This window comes from Coregonus lavaretus (assembly GCF_964263955.1).
Source record: "Coregonus lavaretus genome assembly, chromosome: 21".
In the NCBI taxonomy this organism is placed as follows: domain Eukaryota; kingdom Metazoa; phylum Chordata; class Actinopteri; order Salmoniformes; family Salmonidae; genus Coregonus; species Coregonus lavaretus.
The window spans coordinates 45,904,622-45,925,822 of record NC_140008.1 but is presented as its reverse complement, the minus strand read 5'-3'; the positions used below and the strand labels follow the sequence as shown (position 1 = coordinate 45,925,822).

Genomic DNA, 21,201 nt, shown 5'->3' with positions numbered 1-21,201 from the left:
CTTTGGTCTTGGCCATGGTGGAGAGTTTGGAATCTGATTGATTGATTGCTTCTGTGGACAGGTGTCTTTTATACAGGTAACAAGCTGAGATTAGGAGCTCTCCCTTTCAGAGTGTGCTCCTAATCTCAACTCATTACCTGTATAAAAGACACCTGGGAGCCAGAAATCTTTCTGATTGAGAGGGGGTCAAATACTTATTTTCCTCATTAAAATGCAAATCAATTTATAACATTTTTGACATGCATTTTTCTGGATTTTTGTTGTTGTTATTCTGTCTCTCACTGTTCAAATAAACCTACCATTAAAATTATAGACTGATCATTTCTTTGTCAGTGGGCAAAAGTACAAAATCAGCAGGGGATCAAATACTTTTTTCCCTCATTGTATCTAGGCCTTCCAGAAGAACAGTGCCACCCACTGAGCTATGGTTCCACTAATTCTGAGTACCACTCTCTTTATCTAACATTCCACTCCTTGCCACTCCTTGTCATTGCCAAAGAGACTGGCCTTTCGGCAATCTCAACGTTCAATATGTGGAGCCTCGAAAATTGAATTACAATTTATAACAAAGTCAAAAACAAACATTAAGCTGTTAGCTAGGCAAGTTGATGTATTTTGAGGCTAAGATGTTTTGAGGATAAGACGTTTTATGGTTGGAATTGCTGTATGTATTTAGTTTGAGAATTTAGATGTGAGCCAGAAACTTTTGAAAGACTGGTTTCATCTGGACAACATTTGCATAATCGTTGTGATTGGAGGATAGCTGTGTGTGTGATCGAATCAGGATAACATCCTCTGTTCTCCTCGAACTCATTAATTATATAAAGTTCATATTTGAAGATGTCAGAAAGGTCAGTCTCTATGGCATATGACATGGAGTACAGGGGGTGGATTAGCTAAAGTGACTGGTACCCAGGCTAGTTCCCACCCATTGCAAGTCAAACTGTGATTGGTTCATTCCACTGTCACTCCAGAATTCTGCTCTAATACAGTTGAATGGCAGAGGCCTTCTGTCCAGCTACTAAAGGCCTAGCCAATGGCTGGCTGAGCTAGCTAGATTTCTCGACCCAGAGGCCACCAAAGAAAAATCATGATTGGATATTTTTTTCTATTCAGTATACACACTGAAGAGATAAAAACAGAAGATCATTCAAATTATTGAAAATATTAAATAGAAATTCAAATGACATTTTATAAAAAAAAACAAAAAACATTTTATATACAGTGGGGAGAACAAGTATTTGATACACTGCCGATTTTGCAGGTTTTCCTACTTACAAAGCATGTAGAGGTCTGTAATTTTTATCATAGGTACACTTCGACTGTGAGAGACGGAATCTAAAACAAAAAAACTAAAAATCACATTGTATGATTTTTAAGTAATTAATTTGCATTTTATTGCATGACATAAGTATTTGATACATCAGAAAAGCAGAACTTAATATTTGGTACAGAAACCTTTGTTTGCAATTACAGAGATCATACGTTTCCTGTAGGTCTTGACCAGGTTTGCACACACTGCAGCAGGGATTTTGGCCCACTCCTCCATACAGACCTTCTCCAGATCCTTCAGGTTTCGGGGCTGTCGCTGGGCAATACGGACTTTCAGCTCCCTCCAAAGATTTTCTATTGGGTTCAGGTTTGGAGACTGGCTAGGCCACTCCAGGACCTTGAGATGCTTCTTACGGAGCCACTCCTTAGTTGCCCTGGCTGTGTGTTTCAGGTCGTTGTCATGCTGGAAGACCCAGCCACGACCCATCTTCAATGCTCTTACTGAGGGAAGGAGGTTGTTGGCCAATATCTCGCGATACATGGCCCCATCCATCCTCCCCTCAATACGGTGCAGTCATCCTGTCCCCTTTGCAGAAAAGCATCCCCAAAGAATGATGTTTCCACCTCCATGCTTCACGGTTGGGATGGTGTTCTTGGGGTTGTACTCATCCTTCTTCTTCCTCCAAACACGGCGAGTGGAGTTTAGACAAAAAAGCTATATTTTTGTCTCATCAGACCACATGACCTTCTCCCATTCCTCCTCTGGATCATCCAGATGGTCATTGGTAAACTTCAGACAGGCCTGGACATGCGCTGGCTTGAGCAGGGGGACCTTGCGTGCGCTGCAGGATTTTAATCCATGACGGCGTAGTGTGTTACTAATGGTTTTCTTTGAGACTGTGGTCCCAGTTCTCTTCAGGTCATTGACCAGGTCCTGCGTGTAGTTATGGGCTGATCCCTTACCTTCCTCATGATCATTGATGCCCCACGAGGTGAGATCTTGCATGGAGCCCCAGACCGAGGGTGATTGACCGTCATCTTGAACTTCTTCCATTTTCTAATAATTGCGCCAACAGTTGTTGCCTTCTCACCAAGCTGCTTGCCTATTGTCCTGTAGCCCATCCCAGCCTTGTGCAGGTCTACAATTGTATCCCTGATGTCCTTACACAGCTCTCTGGTCTTGGCCATTGTGGAGAGGTTGGAGTCTGTTTGATTTAGTGTGTGGACAGGTGTCTTTTATACAGGTAACGAGTTCAAACAGGTGCAGTTAATACAGGTAATGAGTGGAGAATAGGAGGGCTTCTTAAAGAAAAACTAACAGGTCTGTGAGGGACGGAATTCTTACTGGTTGGTAGGTGATCAAATACTTATGTCATGCAATAAAATGCAAATTAATTACTTAAAAATCATACAATGTGATTTTCTGGATTTTTGTTTTAGATTCCGTCTCTCATAGTTGAAGTGTACCTATGATAAAAATTACAGACCTCTACATGCTTTGTAAGTCGGAAAACCTGCAAAATCGGCAGTGTATCAAATACTTGTTCTCCCCACTGTATATACAGCTGAAGTCGGAAGTTTACATACACCTTAGCCAAATACATTTAAACTCAGTTTTACACAATACCTGACATTTAATCCTAGTAAAAATTCCCTGTCTTAGGTCAGTTAGGATCACCACTTTATTTTAAGAATGTGAAATGTCAGAATAATAGTAGAGAGAATGATTTATTTCAGCTTTTATGTCTTTCATCACATTCCCAGTGGGTCAGAAGATTACATACACTCAATTAGTATTTGGTAGCATTGCCTTTAAATTGTTTAACTTGGGTCAAACGTTTCGGGTAGCCTTCCACAAGCTTCCCACAATAAATTGGGTGAATTTTGGCCCATTCCTCCTGACAGAGCTGGGGTAACTGAGTCAGGTTTGTAGGCCTCCTTGCTCGCACACGTTTTTTCAGTTCTGACCACAAATGTTCTATAGGATTGAGGTCAGGGCTTTGTGATGGCCACTCCAATACCTTGACTTTGTTGTCCTTAAGCCATTTTGCCACAACTTTGGAAGTATGCTTGGGGTCATTGTCCATTTGGAAGACCCATTTGTGACCAAGCTTTAACTTCCTGACTGATGTCTTGAGATGTTGCTTCAATATATCCACATCATTTTCCTTCCTCATGATGCCATCTATTTTGTGAAGTGCACCAGTCCCTCCTGCAGAAAAGCACCCCCACAGCATGATGCTGCCACCCCCATGCTTCACAGTTGGGATTGTGTTCTTCGGCTTGCAATCACCCCCTTTTTCCTCCAAACATAACAATGGTCTTTATGGCCAAACAGTTCTATTTTTGTTTCATCAGACCAGAGGACATTTCTCCAAAAAGTACGATCTTTGTCCCCATGTGCAGTTGCAAACCGTAGTCTGGCTTTTTTATGGTGGTTTGGGAGCAGTGGCTTCTTCCTTGCTGAGCGGCCTTACAGGTTATGTCGATATAGGAATCATTTTACTGTGGATATAGATACTTTTATACCTGTTTCCTCCAGCATCTTCACAAGGTCCTTTGCTGTTGTTCTGGGATTGATTTGCACTTTTCACACCAAATTACATTTATCTCTAGGAGACAGAACACGTCTCCTTCCTGAGCGGTATGACGGCTGCGTGGTCCCATGGTGTTTATACTTGCGTTCTACTGTTTGTACAGATGAACATCGTACCTTCAGGCGTTTGGAAATTGCTCCCAAGAATGAACCAGACTTGTGGAGGTCTACAATTTTTTTTCTGAGGTCTTGGCTGATTTCTTTTGATTTTCCCATGATGTTAAGCAAAGAGGCACTGAGTTTGAAGGTAGGCCTTGAAATACATCCACAGGTACACCTCCAATTGACTCAAATGATGTCAAATAGCCTATCAGAAGCTTCTAAAGCCATGACATCATTTTCTGGAATTTTCCAAGCTGTTTAAAGGCACAGTCAACTTAGTGTATGTAAACTTCTGACCCACTGGAATTGTGATACAGTGAATTATAAGTGAAATAATCTGTCTGTAAGCAATTGTTGGAAAAATTACTTGTGTCATACACAAAGTAGATGTCCTAACCGACTTGCCAAAACAATAGTTTTTTAACATGAAATGTGTGGAGTGGTTGAAAAACGAGTTTTAATGACTCCAACCTAAGTGTATGTAACCTTCCGACTTCAACTGTATACAGAAGATAGCCCTATTTGGTAAAAGACCAAGTCCATATTATGGCAAGAACAGCTCAAAAAAGCAAAGAGAAACAACAGTCCATCATCACTTTAAGACATGAAGGTCAGTCAATACGGAACATTTCAAAAACGCTATGATGAAACTGGCTCTCATGAGGACCGCCACAGGAATGGAAGACCCAGAGTTACCTCTGCTGCAGATAATTCACAGAGTTCAAGTCACAGACACTTCTCAACATCAACTGTTCAGAGGGGACTGTATGATTCAGGCCTTCATGGTCGAATTGCTGCAAAGAAACCACTACTAAAGGACACCAATAAGAAGAAGAGACCTGCTTGGGCCAAGAAACACAAGCAATTTACATTAGACCGGTGGAAATTTGTCCTTTGGTCTGGAGTCCAAATTTGAGATTTTTTGTTCCAACCGCCGTGTCTTTGCGAGACGCAGTGTGGGTGAACGGATGATCTCTGCATGTGTAGTTCCCACTGTAAAGCATGGAGGAGGAGGTGTTGTGGCGTAGGGGTGTTTTGCTGGTGACACTGTCTATGATTTATTTAGAATTCAAGGCACACTTAACCAGTATGGCTACCACAGCATTCTGCAGTGATACGCCATCCCGTCTGCTTTGGGCTTAGTGGGACTATCATTTGTTTTTCACAGGACAATGACCCAACACACCTCCAGCCTGTGTAAGGGCTATTTTACCAAGAAGGAGAGTGATGGAGTGCTGTATCAGATGACCTGGCCTCCACAATCCCCCGACCTCAACCCAATTGAGATGGTTTGGGATGAGGCGGACGGCAGAGTGAAGGAAAAGCATCCAACAAGTGCTAAGCATATGTGGGAACTCCTTCAAGACTGTTGGAAATGCATTCCAGGTGAAGCTGGTTGAGAGAATGGCAAGTGTGTGCAAAGCTGTCATCAAGGCAAAGGGTGGCTATTTGAAGAATCTCCAATATGAAATATATTTTGATTTGTTTAACACTTTTTGGGTTACTACATGATTCCATATGAGTTATTTCATAATTTTGATGTCTTCACTATTATTCTACAATGTAGAAAATAGTAATAATAAAGAAAAACCCTTGAATGAGTAGGTGTGTCCAACTTTTGACTGGTACTGTATATATATAAAACCTTAGGCCTTCTCTGAACACACCCTGGCGCCGATGAAGATGGCGGCCTCGCGACTAGCTTTTAGGAAACGTTGCAGTATTTTGTTTCTTTTGTGTATTATTTTTTACATTATTAGCTCAGAATGTATTACGACCAGGAATACGACTTTCCCGAAGCAGATCCTTTGTTTTCTCTCCCCAGGGCAACTTAACTGATTCCAGCGGCCGACCCAAAACATCGCCGGTGGAGGAGAGGCACACGGAGCGGCCTGCTGGTTCGACTTAGGAGGCACGCACACCACCAACCGCTTCCAAGTATTCTACTCGCTAATGTTCAGTCTTTGGCTAACAACATTGACAAACTACGGGCAAGGATTTCTTTCCAGAGAGACATCAAGGCCTGTAACATACTCTGTTTCAAGGAAACATGGCTCTCTTGGGATATTCTGTCAGAATCGGTCCAGCCAGATGGGTTCTCAGTTCATCGTGCAGACAGGAATAAATATCTCTCCAGGAAGCAGAAGGGTGGAGGTGTGTGTTTCATGATTAACAACTTATTCACATTTACATTTTAGTCATTTAGCAGACGCTCTTATCCAGAGCGACTTACATGAGCAATTAGGGTTAAGTGCCTTGCTCAAGGGCACATCGACAGATTTTTCACCTAGTTGGCTTGGGTATTAGAACCAGCGACCTTTCGGTTACTGGCACAACGCTCTTAACCACTAAGCTACCTGCCGCCCCATGGTAGCCGTGTCCTCAGAGCATGCGCAAACCAGCTGGCTGGTGTGTTTATGGACATATTCAATCTCTCCCTTTACTCATGTTGTTATTGTAGTAACATACAGGAACTCGAGTCCTTCTGTTCCCCCGACTTAGAATATCTCACAATCAAATGACGACCATATTATCTCCCAAGAGAATTTTCTTCGGTTATAGTCACGGCTGTGTATATCCCCCCTCAAGCCGATACCACGACGGCCCTCAAAGAACTTCACTGGACCTTGTGCAAACTGGAAACCACATATCCTGAGGCTGCATTTATTGTAGCCAGGGATTTTAACAAAGCACATTTGAGGACTAGGCTGCCGAAGTTCTACCAACATATCGACTGTTGTACTCGCGCTGCTAAAATCCTCAACCATTGCTATTCGAACTTCCGGGATGGTTATAAGGCCCTCCCCCGCCCTCCTTTTGGCAAATCTGACCACAACTCCATTTTGCTTCTCCCATTCTATAGGCAGAAACTCAAACAGGATGTACCTGTGCTAAGGACTATTCAACGCTGGTCTGACCAATCGGAATCCACGCTTCAAGATTGTTTTGATCACGCGGACTGGGATATGTTCCGGGCAGCTTCCGAAAATAATTTAGACGTATACACTGAAACGGTGACTGAGTTTATCAGGAAGTGTATAGGTGATGTTGTGCCCACTGTGACTATTAAAACCTACCCTAACCAGAAACCGTGGATAGATGGCAGCATTCGCGCAAGTCTGAAAGTGCGAACCACCGCATTAAACCATGGCAAGGTGACTGGGAATATGGCAGAATACAAACAGTGTAGCTACTCACTCCGCAAGGCAATTAAACTGGCAAAACATCAGTATAGAGACAAAGTGGAGTTGCAATTCAACGGCTCAGAGACGAGACGTATGTGGCAGGGTCTACAAACAATCATGGACTACAAAAGTAAAACTAGCCACGTCGCCGACACGACGTCTCGCTTCCAGACAAGCTAAACACCTTCTTCGCCCGCTTTGAGGATAACACAGTGCCACTGATGAGGCCCACTACCAGGGACTGTGGCCTCTCCTTCTCCATGGCCGATGTGATTAAGACCTTTAAGCATGTTAACCCCCGCAAGGATGCCGGCCCAGACGGCATCCCTAGCCGCGTCCTCAGAGCATGCGCAAACCAGCTGGCTGGTGTGTTTATGGACATATTCAATCTCTCCCTTTCCCACTCTGCTGTTCCCACATGCTTCAAGATGGCCACCATTGTTCCTGTACCCAAGAAAGCAAAGGTAACTGAATTAAATGACTATCGCCCTGTAGCACTCACCTCTGTCATCATGAAGTGCTTTCAGAGACTAGTCAAGGATCATATCACCTCTACCTTACCTGTCACCCTAGACCCACTTCAATTTGCTTACCGCCCCAATAGATCCACAGACGATGCAATCACCATCACACTGCACACTGCCCTATCCCATCTGGACAAGAGGAATACCTATGTAAGAATGCTGTTCATTGACTATAGCTCAGAATTCAACACCATAGTACCCTCCAAGCTTATCATTAAGCTTGAGGCCCTGGGTGGGAACCCCGCCCTGTGCAACTGGGTCCTGGACTTCCTGACGGGCCGCCCCCAGGTGGTGAAGGTAGGAAACAACATCTCGACTTCGCTGATCCTCAATACTGGGGCCCCACAAAGGTGCGTGCTCAGCCCGCTCCTGTACTCCCTGTTCACCCATGACTGCGTGGCCAAGCACGCCTCCAACTCAATCATCAAATAAGCAGATGACACAACAGTAGTAGGCTTGATTACCAACAAGGACGAGACCGCCTACAGGGAGGAGGTGAGGGCTCTGGGAGTGTGGTGCCAGGAAAATAACCTCTCACTCAACATCAACAAAACAAAGGAGATGATCGTGGACTTCAGGAAACAGCAGAGGGTGCACCCCCCTATCCACATCGACGGGACCGCAGTAGAGAAGGTGGAAAGCTTCAAGTTTCTTGGCGTACACATCACCGACAAACTGAAATGGTCCACACATGCAGACAGTGTGGTAAAGAAGGCGCAACAGAGCCTCTTCAACCTCAGGAGGCTGAAGAAATTCGGCTTAGCACCTACAACCCTCACAAACTTTTACAGATGCACAATTGAGAGCATCCTGTCGGGCTGTATCACCGCCTGGTATGGCAACTGCACCGCCCACAACTGCAGGGCTCTCCAGAGGGTGGTGCGGTCTGCCGAACGCATTACCGGGGGCAAACTACCCGCCCTCCAAGACACATACAGCACCCAATGTCACAGGAAGGCCAAAAAGATCATCAAAGACATCAACCATCCGAGCCACTGCCTGTTCACCCCGCTATCATCCAGAAGGCGAGGTCAGTACAGGTGCATCAAAGCTGGGACCAAGAGAATGAAAAACAGCTTATATCTCAAGGCCATCAGACTGTTAAATAGCCATCACTAGCACATTAGAGGCTGCCACTGCCTATTGAAATCACTGGCCACTTTAAGAAATGGAACACTAGTCACTTTAATAATGTTTACATATCTTGCAATACTCATCTCATATGTATATACTGCATTCTATTCTATAATATTATACCGTATCTTAGTCCATGCCGCTCTGTCATTGCTTGTCCATATATGTATATATTCTTAAATCCCATTCCTTACTAGTTTTGTGTGTATTGGGTATATGTTGTGAAATTGTTAGATATTACTTGTTCGATATTACTGCACTGTCGGAGCTAGAAGCACAAGCATTTCACTACACCCGCTATAACATCTGCTAAACACATGTATGTGACAAATGAAATTTGCTGAATCACACTGCCAGATTCAGCTGAGGTCCAGTACCTAGTGAGTGATTTGTACAAATACAATGCTTTTGGTTTTAGAATTGTTCTAGAGACTTCGTCTCAGGCCTAACAACACCTGTGCCAAACACCGGCTTCTCGGGCGTTATCACTTAAATAGAGAATAGTAAAGGGCCAAGACTGCTCCCTTGTGGAATACCACACTTGTTGTACCTTGGAGAAACTTCCATTAAAGAAAACCCTCTGTGTTCTATTAGATAGATAGATCTCTATCCATGATATGACAGGTGATGTAAAGCCATAACACATTTTTTTCAATAACAAATATGGTCAATAATATCAAAGGCTGCACTGAAATCTAACAATACAGCTCCCACAATCTTCTTATCGATTTCTTTCAGCCAATCATGTAATTTGTGTCAGTGCAGTACATATTGAGTGTCCTTCCCTATAAGCATGCTGAAAGTCAGTCGTTAAATTGTTCACAGAGAAATAGCATTGTATCTGGTCACAATTTCCATTAGTTTCCTGAGAACTGGCAGCAAGCTAATTGGTTGGCTGTTAAAGTTAGCAAAGATGAGATTGTTTGACAGGTCCAAAAAGCCCCTGTCAGAGAGTCTGTAGCTACTCTTTCTGTCTAGGATAGACTGAAGAAGCATGATAAATATGTATGGACTGAGTTCAGATACAGATCACAATGACTGAGCACTGAGCAGGCGCATGGAATATATGATCCATATCTGAATAGATGCAATAATGAACATATGTCGCACACAAAAGACAGCTCAGGAGAGATTTTCCAACCGCATAAACTTTACATTGTGTGTGTGTTCTGACTAAGCGAGCGTGGCTTTCCTGAGACAAATCAGCCCACAGAGATCCAGGATGTTAAGTAGGGCACGAACATGTGTGTGTGTGTTCGTGTGTGTGTCTGCCTGCTTAGAAACTGGAGCTGAAGTAACAGCCATCCCCTAGCGTCCAGGCTGTATCATCCCCATGCCTTTCCTTCATCAATAAAACAGGGCTGTACTCCAGCACTGGGACTGATATACAGTAGCTGAGAAATAGGAATACTAGGATACTAAAAGAGGAAAAACACTAGACGGTGTCTAGGTCAGAAAAATGTTAAATCCGCATACTCTAGGTACTGTAGGAAAAACAGAAGCCAACACACTTACTGTACTGTACAGTGCCTTTCTAGTGTAATAATCCTATAGTGACAGCCACAATTCAATTATGGTATAATATTTGTATTTATTAAAGATGTGCATGACAGGTCAAAACAAATTGAATGATCGAGCACTGAGAACAATGAGCAGCAATAACATTAACCGTAATGTTCCTGCCATTGTTACATCATTTTAATGTAGTCTGATAATAAGAATTTCTGAAGTGTGTCACACCTTTTACTATTTTTGAGCGGTGGCCCCTCTTCAATTTTTGTACTGAGCACAAACACTTGCACTCTGTGTGAAATAAACGTCTTGAGACAGGTACATACAGCAACACACACAGCTCCAGCTGCCAGATCAAAAATAGCCATAGGATTCTACAGGCCTTTCTCAGATTGTGTTATTATGATCAATAGAATAGTGTCAATCATTTTTCGCCCATCTGCTATGAGGTCATCCACCTTGACCACCCACCTAGGCAGGCTTCCTGTGAGTTTTTCCAGCTACAGCTCTTAAAGACTAAATCGTACTGTAGTGCAGCAGCCAGCCGGGCAGTGCCAGGGGCAAAACATCCTGGTTAAAAGCAGCTAATTCAAATGTGGGGTTCTCTGTTTTCTAGCCACTTCTCCTCTGCTGTAATGAGATGGAAGGCAGCACAAAGTAGAGGGGATACTAAACGCTACAATACACCAGATCCACAGGGCTGCCTGACGGCAAACTGACCAAAATTATCCTGCTGTCATTTTTGGCTAATCCTGGCCTCTGTAGAGCCCAGTGGGACCCACAGCCCCTTGAGTATAACTGAGGGCTGCCCCCTAGGGGATACTATAGTTTACCACAGCCCCTGAGCTATAGTTCTAGCTAAACGGATCACTGATTGAACTATTCTAATGTGGAGCGGGAGGTGTTGTTAAGTAAGTTAGAATGTTTGAGCAGTGGAATACTAGCCGTTCATTGCATTTAATCTGTTGTCCGTCTGTGCTATAACTTTCCTACATGATACGGAATGCTATTTTTATGCATGCAGTTCTAGACGTCTGTAAAGGAAATAATTCCGCAAAGCTTGGATTTCCATAATGCAGTATATTTTCTGTTGCTGGAAGTATGTGTAAGAAGGATGGTTTTAGGGACTGGTTCCAGTTTCAATCACCTAAAGATCCACCAGCAGAGAGACTAATCATGTTAGGGAGACTGGGACTCAAACCACTGGGACTAAATCCTTCTCCACATATCCCTCTATATATAAAGCCATGTCACAATAGTATTTGTAAGCAGACCTTCAAATCAAGTGCTACCAGCTCTGAACGCAAAGGGCAGCTCAACACTCACACACACTGGACACTCAACACTGCTTTTCCAACGCCCTGCTCCAGCAAGCATAACACCTCTCCTCTTTGTAAAGGTTATAGTGGCCTAACACAGACCTGATGTCACGGCCAGTCTCTTCATCTGTCCTCTCCACAGTTCTCCTCAGCCTGGGGCCTGACTAAGCCCCAATATGTCAAGCCCAGTCTGCTGCTCTCCTGTCTGGTACCACTGCTCTGTTTTCTAACAAACCTCGGCCAAACCAAGATTCTCGACAATACACTGTCAACATTCTGATTCATAGATGTGCATTCTCTTTGGCAAATAGGAATAATGATTACTGTATCTGGTGAATTCAACTAAATATAATCAAATCAAATACATTTCCAGAGTGTATGTTTGTACTGCAGGTATAACGACTGCTGTCAGATCAGAGTTTCTCTAGTCTGGAGCCAGTTCGTTCTAACCAGTATATACTGTAGTCCCAGGATGCTTCATTGTCCCTGACCTCTAACCCCTAAACTCTCCTCCAGTAGAGCAGGTCATGTGAGTCTGATTGACAGGAGCTCCTTAGGTTGGGAGAAAACTGTGAAGTCTTCACTACAGTAGTCTGGGTCAATGAGTCAACCTCCAGCGCTCTCAGGGCCAATAATAAGACTGCACATGTGCTCCAGAGAGGTCAAGAGTGCAAGAGGAGTGCATCAGTGTGCACTGGCTAGCACCCAGGGGAGGATGAAACTGTTCAAGTGAGCACTGTTGAACACACAAGAGATAACTTGAGACTGCATCAGAGCCCACTGCCAAAGACAGGGCAGGGTCCAACATTTGCTGTGTACATATTCTTGAAGAAATTCAGTGTGGCTTCTTGTTGTAAACTATTTTGTTCGTTATGTACTGTATAACACCGAAAATACACAATGTTACAACAGGTTGGATCTGCTTACTCCACAATGATATTTTAACCACTTGTCAAAAATTACTACTCATATAAAATCAGTGTTTGGAGACACATGACTTTGCCTGAGTCTGTGTGATAAAGGTCTTATGTCAGCTGGTTTAATGTATTATTGTGACATGAGGTTAAAGATCTGGGTGTCATTCTCTATCTCTAACCGTTATTCACCACTGTTCTCCCTGTACACCAGGGTTGGGCATGTAACAGTGACGTTCCCCCCTCCCCTGGGCCTGCTGTGTACAGGAGGCAGGCTGGGCAGACGCAGATAAGACCTGAATGGCCCAGTCAAACAAGCCCTGATACAGCTATTCTCTATTATCATGCTGTCTACATAATAATGGAGGAAGGCCAGCCATATCAGGGCTCCAGTCAACATAAAGGACAATGGGTTCTCTGCAATTAATCAACAGCGCAGCAGATCCAATCACTTCAGATGGTGCTGAAAAGGCCTGAGTGTGTGTGTGTGTGTGTATTGTTGTCTATGTGCCTGTGTCAACACAGACAGAGATACAGAGAAGACTCGATCAATCTCAGGGTCAGTGCTCCTGTGCTCCATCCATATGGGTTGAATATTGACAATGTAATTTTGTGGACAATAAATGTTTCCTTTTTCTATTCTCCTCAGACTGAAAGCCACAGTGGTGGTAAAGTGAATTGATAGCGTCATGCAGGTAAAGGAGGTGGTCAAAGTACCCAGAAAGTACAGACAACAGCCTCCAGACAATTTGATACCCAGTACCATTCCAAAGTTTGGACACACCTACTCATTCAAGGGTTTTTCTTTATTTTTACTATTTTCTGCATTGTAGAATAATAGCGAAGACATCAAAACTATGAAATAACACATATGGAATTATGTAGTAACCGAAAAAAGGTTAAACAAATCAAAATATTTGTTATATTTGAGATAGCCACCCTTTGCCTTGATGACAGCTTTGCACACTCTTGGCATTCTCTCAACCAGCTTAATGAGGAATGCTTTTCCAACAGTCTTGAAGGAGTTCCCACATATGCTGAGCACTTGTTGGCTGCTTTTCCTTCACTCTGCGGTCCAACTCATCCCAAACCATCTCAATTGGGTTGAGGTTGGGTGATTGTGGAGGCCAGGTCATCTGATGCAGCACTCCATCACTCTCCTTCTTGGTCAAACAGCCCTCACACAGCCTGGAGGTGTGTTTTGGGTCATTGTCCTGTTGAAAAACAAATGATAGTCCCACTAAACACAAACCAGATGGGATTGCGTATCGCTGAGGAATTCTGTGGTAGCCATGCTGGTTAAGTGTGCCTTGAATTCTAAATAAATCACAGACAGTGTCACCAGCAAAGCACCCCCACACCCTCACACCACCTCCTCCATAATTCACGGTGGGATCCATACATGCGGAGATATGGCGGTTGGAACCAAAAATCTCACATTTGGACTCATCAGACCAAAGGACAGATTTCCACCGGTCTAATGTCCATTGCTCGTGTTCCTTGGCCCAAGCAAGTCTCTTCTTCTTATTGGTGTCCTTTAGTAGTGGTTTCTTTGCAGCAATTCGACCATGAAGGCCTGATTCACGCAGTCTCCTCTAAACAGTTGACGTTGAGATGTGTCTGTTACTTGAACTCTGTGAAGCATTTATTTGGGCTGCAATCTGAGGTGCAGTTAACTCTACTGAACTTATCCTCTGCAGCAGAGGTAACTCTGGGTCTTCCTTTCCTGTGGTGGTCCTCATGAGAGCCAGTTTCATCATAGCGCTTGATGGTTTTTGCGACTGCACTTGAAGAAACTTTCAAATGTCTTGATATTTTCCGAATTGACTGACCTTCATGTCTTAAAGTAATGATGGACTGTTGTTTCTCTTTGCTTATTTGAGCTGTTCTTGCCATAATATGGACTTGGTCTTTTACAAATTAGGGCTATCTTCTGTATACCACCCCTACCTTGTCACAACACAACTGATCGGCTCAAACGCATTCAAAAGGAAAGATATTCCACAAATTAACATTTAACAAGGCACAACTGTTAATTGAAATCCATTCCAGGTGACTACCTCATGAAGCTGGTTGAGAAAATGCCAAGAGTGTGCAAAGCTGTCATCAAGGCAAAGGATGGCTACTTTGAAGAATCTCAAATATAAAATATATTTTGATTTGTTTAACACTTTTTTGGTTACTACATGATTCCATATGTGTTATTTCATAGTTTTGATGTCTTCACTATTATTCTACAATGTAGAAAATAGTAAAAATAAAGAAAAACCCTGGAATGAGTAGGTGTGTACAAACCTTTGACTGGTTCTGTATATAGCATATATAATCCAAAGTGGCTCATCTCTGTAACTTCATCTTCACTGATCTGACGAGACAGGTGGAAGCAATATGGTGCACGCCTATCAGGAGTCTGCTTTTTCACCTGTCGAGTTCCTTCATATCAAATCAAATCAAATGTTATTTGTCACATGCTTCGTAAACAATAGGTGTAGACTAACAGTGAAATGCTTACTTTATGAGCCCTTCCCAACAAAGCAGAGAGAAAAACAGAAGAATTATAGAAACAATTATAACAAGAGAAATTAATACACAATGAGTAATGATAACTTGGCTTTATACATAGTGCTGTCGGAGCGGCGCTTCCTCACTTTTTTCAATTTGAGAATACACTGAGATAAATTCTAAAAATATATATTTAATGACCACAAAAATGCCATGAAAACCGATAGAATGACAAACCAAATAAATATGTATAGCAGACTAGAGGTAGGTAAATGGTGGTTTCTTCCCTGTATTCTCTCTTGCGGTGGCGAGAATGATGAATACGGCGTGTAAGCTACACAATACAATGAAATGCCTACTCGCAATAACGCTCTCCTTGCAAACATTGCAACGATATTAAGCAATATGTATTTGTATTGACATTAGGCTATAACCTACAAATAGCAATACCACCTAGTCGGATGCCTATTAGGCTATACTGCACATTATTGTTGTTTGTTCCTGAACTGGCCGAACGGCAGAGCTATCCTTCAGCACGACAAGTTGGTTCAACTTCTTTAACAATATTCAGCACCACGAAGGGTGCTCCAATCGCTTAAAAGGACATCTCATCAAGATCTGTTGCCTACGCCTAATAGTCATACTCATCACTTATTATTACTTTTATTACAAATAGAAGATTATCACTTCTCACAATGGTGCTTGTTTAGTAACGTTAGATCAAAGCTGAATCAATGTCTCGCAAGATCATATAATGATTAATTTGCATTTAACATAACAGAACAGAACAGAATATAATACCATACCATAGTAGGCCTATAACATTACTGTTACACCAAAAACACCTCATTTCTAATGAGATTTTAGGATGGTTTGCTGAAGCTGAATAGTCACTTTCTTTTCTCATGCGCCACAACTCAACAGAGCGCACCACTAGGCAGGATGTATGCTTTGATTAAAACAAAATACAAGAAAGGCTAGCATTTTGTTAACACCATCTGCTCGAATTCGCTCACGAAACAGTAATTCAATAATATATAAATGCATATCCCCATGAAATTCATTGAGATCAATGAAATGATTGGCATGGAGATGCAGTTTTGACGTTTCACCGGTAAAACACGATGAATTATCATTCACGATTGACAGTGATGATGGCATATTTTGAAATAAGGTAGCCTATGCCTAACTTAAAAATATAAAATGTTCTTTAGACAATATGTGTAGGCATAGACAGACGTTGCAAATGGAGGATGACTTTTATGCAGATTCTATAATGATAGGCTATTCAATCTGTCTTTACAAACTTTGATTGAGAAAACGATGACGTCATAAATAAATAAAAAACACTCCCTCCCCTAAAGAAATTGCACTAACCATGGACACGAGGTACCAGTCCCAAGTCGATGTGCAGGGGTACGAGGTAATTGAGGTAGATACAGTATGTACATATAGGTAGGGGTAAAGTGACTAGGCAACAGGATAGATAACAAACAGTAGCAGCAGCGTACGTGATGAGTCAAAAGAGTGCAAAAAGGGTCAATGCAGATAGTCTGGCAGCTATTTAGTTAACTATTTAGCAGTCTTATGGCTTGGGGGTAGAAGCTGTTCAGGGTCCTGTTGGTTCCAGACTTGGTGCATCGGTATCGCTTGCCGTGCGGTAGCAGAGAGAACCGTTCATGACTTGGGTGGCCGGAGTCTTTGAGAATCCTTAGGGCCTTCCTCTGACACCGCTTGGTATAGAGGTCCTGGATGGCAGGGAGCTAGGCCCCAGTGATGTAATGGGCCATTCACACTACACTCTGTAGCGCATTGCAGTCGGATGCCAAGCAGTTGGCATACCAAGAGGTGATGCAGCCAGTCAAGATGCTCTCAATGGTGCAGCTGTATAACTTTTTGAGGATCTGAGGGCCCATGCCAATCTTTTCAGCCTCCTGAGGGGGAAGAGGTGTTGTCATGCTTTCTTCACAACTGTGTGTGTGTGGACGATGTTAATTACTTAGTGATGCGGCCAACGAGGAACTTGAAGCTCTCGACCCGCTCCACTACTGCCCCGTCAATGTGGATGGAAGCGTGCTCGACCCTCCGTTTCCTGTAGTCCATGATCAGGTCCTTTGTCTTGCTGACGTTGAGGGAGAGGTTGTTGTCCTGGCACCACACTGCCACGTTACTGACCTCCTCCCTATAGGCTGTCTCATCAACGTTGGTGATCAGGCCTACCACCGTCGTGTCGTCAACAAACTTAATGATGGTGTTCGAGTTGTGCGTGGCAACGTAGTCATGGGTGAACAGGGAGTACAGCAGGGGACTAAGCACGCACCCCTGAGGGGCCTCCGTGTTAAGGGTCAGCATTGGGATGTGTTGTTGCCTACCCTCACCACCTGGGGGTGGCCCGTCAGGAAGTTGCAGAGGGAGGTGTTCAGTCCCAGGGTCCTGCTTAGTGATGAGCATGGAGGGCACTATGTCATTGGTATGCAAATTGGTGTGGGTCCAGTGTGTCTGGGATGATGGTGTTGAGCCATGACCAGCCTTTGAAAGCATTTCATGACTACAGATGTGAGTGCTAGTCATTTAGACAGGTTACCTTGGCGATCTTTTGCCACAGGGACTATGGTGGTCTGCTTGAAACATGTAGGTATTACAGACTGGGTCAAGGAGAGGTTAAAAATGTCAGTGAAGACACTTGCCAGCTGGTCAGCGCATGCTCTGAGTACACGTCTGGTAATTCCTCTGGCCCCGCGGCCTTGTGAATGTTAACCTGTTTTAAGGTCTTACTCACATCGGCTACGGAGAATGAGATAACACAGTCATCCGGAACAGCTGGTGCTCTCATGCATGGTTCAGTGTTGCTTGCCTTGAAGCAAGCATAGAAGTAATTTAGCTAGTCTGGTAGGCTCGCTTCACTGGGCAGTTTGCGGGTGGGTTTCCCTTTGTAATCCGTGATAGTTTGCAAGCCTTGCCACATCCGATGAGTGTCAGAGCCGGCGTAGTAGGATTCGATCTTTGTCCTGTATTGACTCTTTGTTTGATGGCTGGCGGAGGTCGTAGAGGGATTTCTTATAGGTGTCCAGAATAGTGTCCCGCTCCTTGAAAGCGGCAGCTCTAGCCTTTAGCTCAGCGCGGATGTTGCGTGTAATTAGGCTTGGGCAGTATCATACCATCCTTCTCTCATCCCGGGATTTACGGTATTACCGGCATAGCACACAAGGGGCAGTAAAAATGCAAGAAATCCCCCTTAGACCTCTATTACCAGAATGCTAACCAAATTAACCTAGTAGCGAAATCACATAGAGGCTGTTAGCTAAATGCTAATGAGTGAAAACAAACAAACTAATTGCAAATACAGGCAAATACAGCTCATAAAGTTATACAAGCATAGCTAGTAGCTACCGAATGCCATTTTCAGTGAGTGTGGACATTTACAAGCGAAAGTGAACAAGAGAAATTGTGCAAATGAACAAAGTTGTGATGGAGGCTTTTCTGAAGGAAGAGCAACATGTGTACAGAGCAGAGGGGCGAAGAACGGAGGAGAAAAAAAACGCTAGTAGGAAGCACAGGGACAAAATGGAAACTGTACAAACTCATCCAGATGTCTTTGACTTCTGGCTGTCACGGAGACCGCCGAGGCTGCTCCTCCTCCTTGCTCGGGCAGGCTTCGGCGTTCGTCGTCCCCGGAGTACTAGCTACTACCGCTTGATGTTTTCGATGTTTGTTTGGTTATGTCTAGTTGGTGCACCTGTCTCGTATTCTGTCTTGATTATGTCTCCTATAAGTTCCCCTTTGTTAGGTTTGCATTTTGTGTGTTATTGTCCGCCTGTCTCGCATGTTTAGGTTCTGTGTCCTTGGCCTTAGTGGGTATTTACGCACTCGCGTATTTGTTACACCTCTTGTGTTTTTGGGAGGCTGTTTATTTTGTGTGTACCTTACTAAGTATTGTAGTAAAAGTCGTCTTGACTATTCTTCTGTGTCCTGCGCTTGACTCCACCACCGCATCCACATCAGTATCGTGACACTGGCAGAAAGCCATTATAAGATATCTGAAGGCAAAAGTATTGAATTGCATACAAGTGTAACTTCATCACCTCATGTACGCCGCACAACAAAGATTCACCGATAGATATAGAATGCTATGGACTCACCAGCTCCCACTTTCTCCTGTTGTGCTATTTATAAACAAACACGTGACTGGCTCAACTGTTCTGGGGAACTACGGTAAGCTTCATAATGTAAAATAATGTGACAGGTGAAATGAAAAACGCAATCTGCTTTATCTCTTAATGTATTGCACAAATTAACTGCAGGTATTAACTTAAAAAGTAGCTACAAATATTCAAATTTATTGAAAAACTTAAAATAAATAGTTTTGACGGTTATGACGGTATTGAAAAACCATCCAGTAACTATTTCCAAATACCCCGGTATTCTGTATATACGGTATACCGCCCAAACCTACCTGTAATCCATGGCTTTGTTTGGGATATGTACATACGGCCACTGTGGGGAGGACGGCATCGATACACTTATTAATGAAGATGGTGACTGATGTGGTGAACTCTTCAGTGTTATCGGATGAATCCCAAAACATATTCCAGTCTGTGCTAGCGAATATTACAGTTCTATGGTCCCGTTGACAGGATAGTGTTGAACGGAGCTCATCCAGTTTGTTCACCAACAGAATGGAGGGTAGAGGCGGTTTATTTGCTCGCCAACGTAATCTCGTCAGGATGCCGGCCCTTTTGCGCCATTGCTTCTTCTTTCGAGTCCTGGGGATTAGGGCTTGGTCTGGAGTATGCAGAACTTCCAGAGCTACTGACTAGTTGAAGTAGGACTTTTCATCCAAATCGAGGTTTGTGATCAAGGCTGTTCTGATTTCCAGAAGCTGTTTTCGGTCATAGGAAATGATGGCAGAGATATTATGTACAAAAAAAGTTAAGATCATCATAAAAAACACACAAAATAGAAGAATTGGTGAGGAGCCCATCAACCCACTGCTCTCCACTTGTCGGATCAGTGCAGAGGTAGAGAAGGACATTAACAGATGAAGTCATAGACGTGATCAAAAGGGTTTATCAAGTAGTTGTACCTGACATAAAGAAATTATAAAGGGGTTATAGAGTAGTAATTACCTGACGTAGAGTGTTCTCTTTTGGCTGGTCCGTAGAGAGCCAGAGCCCGAGCTGATATTACTGTTCATCATCTGCTCCCGAAGATCATGGATTTTGGCTTCAAACTGAGTGTACTCTGGAAAACAGAGGAAAATAGGAAATTAACAACATGAACATTTGAAAACTGGCAGTAGTCTGGAAAATAAGAGACAGAGATAAATCCTCTGAAGGAAAAGGAGAAAATATGTTGTATGGAAAGAAGACTCTGTTCTGCAGAGGAACATCTCATTCCAAAATCATGGGCATTAATATGGAGTTGGTCCCCCCTTTGCTGCTCTAACAGCCTTCACTCCTCTTGGAAGGTTTTCCACTAGTTGGAACATTGCTGCGGGGACTTGCTTCCATTCAGCTACAAGATCATTAGTGAAGTCGGGCACTGATTTTGGGTGATTAGGCCTGGCTCGCAGTCGGCGTTCCAATTTATCCCAAAGGTGTTCGATGGGGTTGAGGTCAGGGCTCTGTGCAGGCCAGTCAAGTTCTTCCACACAGATCTCGAACAAACCATTTATCTATGGCCCTTGCTTTGTGCACATTAAGCATCTCCAATCAAGAGATCTAGAATCGTCTTCCTATATCGCAACAAAGCCTCCTTCACTCATGCTGCCAAACATGCCCTCGTAAAACGGACTATCCTACCGATCCTTGACTTCGGCGATGTCATTTACAAATTAGCCTCCAACACTCTACTCAGCAAATTGGATGTAGTCTATTACAGTGCCATCCGTTTTGTCACCAAAGCCCCATATACTACCCACCATTGTGACCTGTACGCTCTTGTTGGCTGGCCCTCACTACATATTCGTCGCAAAACCCACTGGCTCCAGGTCATCTATAAATCACTGCTAGGCAAATCCCCGTCTTATCTTAGCTCACTGGTCACCATAGCAACACCCACCCGTAGTCTGCGCTCCAGCAGGTATATCTCACTGGTCATCCCCAAAGCCAACACCTCCTTTGGCCGCCATTCCTTCCAGTT

General features: G+C 43.5%; 1 protein-coding gene across 1 annotated transcript in view; it reads right to left on the bottom strand.

Annotated features, from left to right (window-relative positions):
* The window catches only part of LOC311149256 (disks large homolog 1-like), a gene marked incomplete at both ends in the record, with an annotated part of 38,406 nt that extends 18,149 nt beyond the window's left edge, over positions 1–20,257 (bottom strand). The window contains one exon of the mRNA XM_084186361.1: positions 20,187–20,257. Coding sequence (XP_084042487.1) covers positions 20,187–20,257 — 71 coding nt within the window. The remainder of the gene's footprint in view (positions 1–20,186) is intronic.
* Positions 20,258–21,201: the final 944 nt, after the last annotated feature.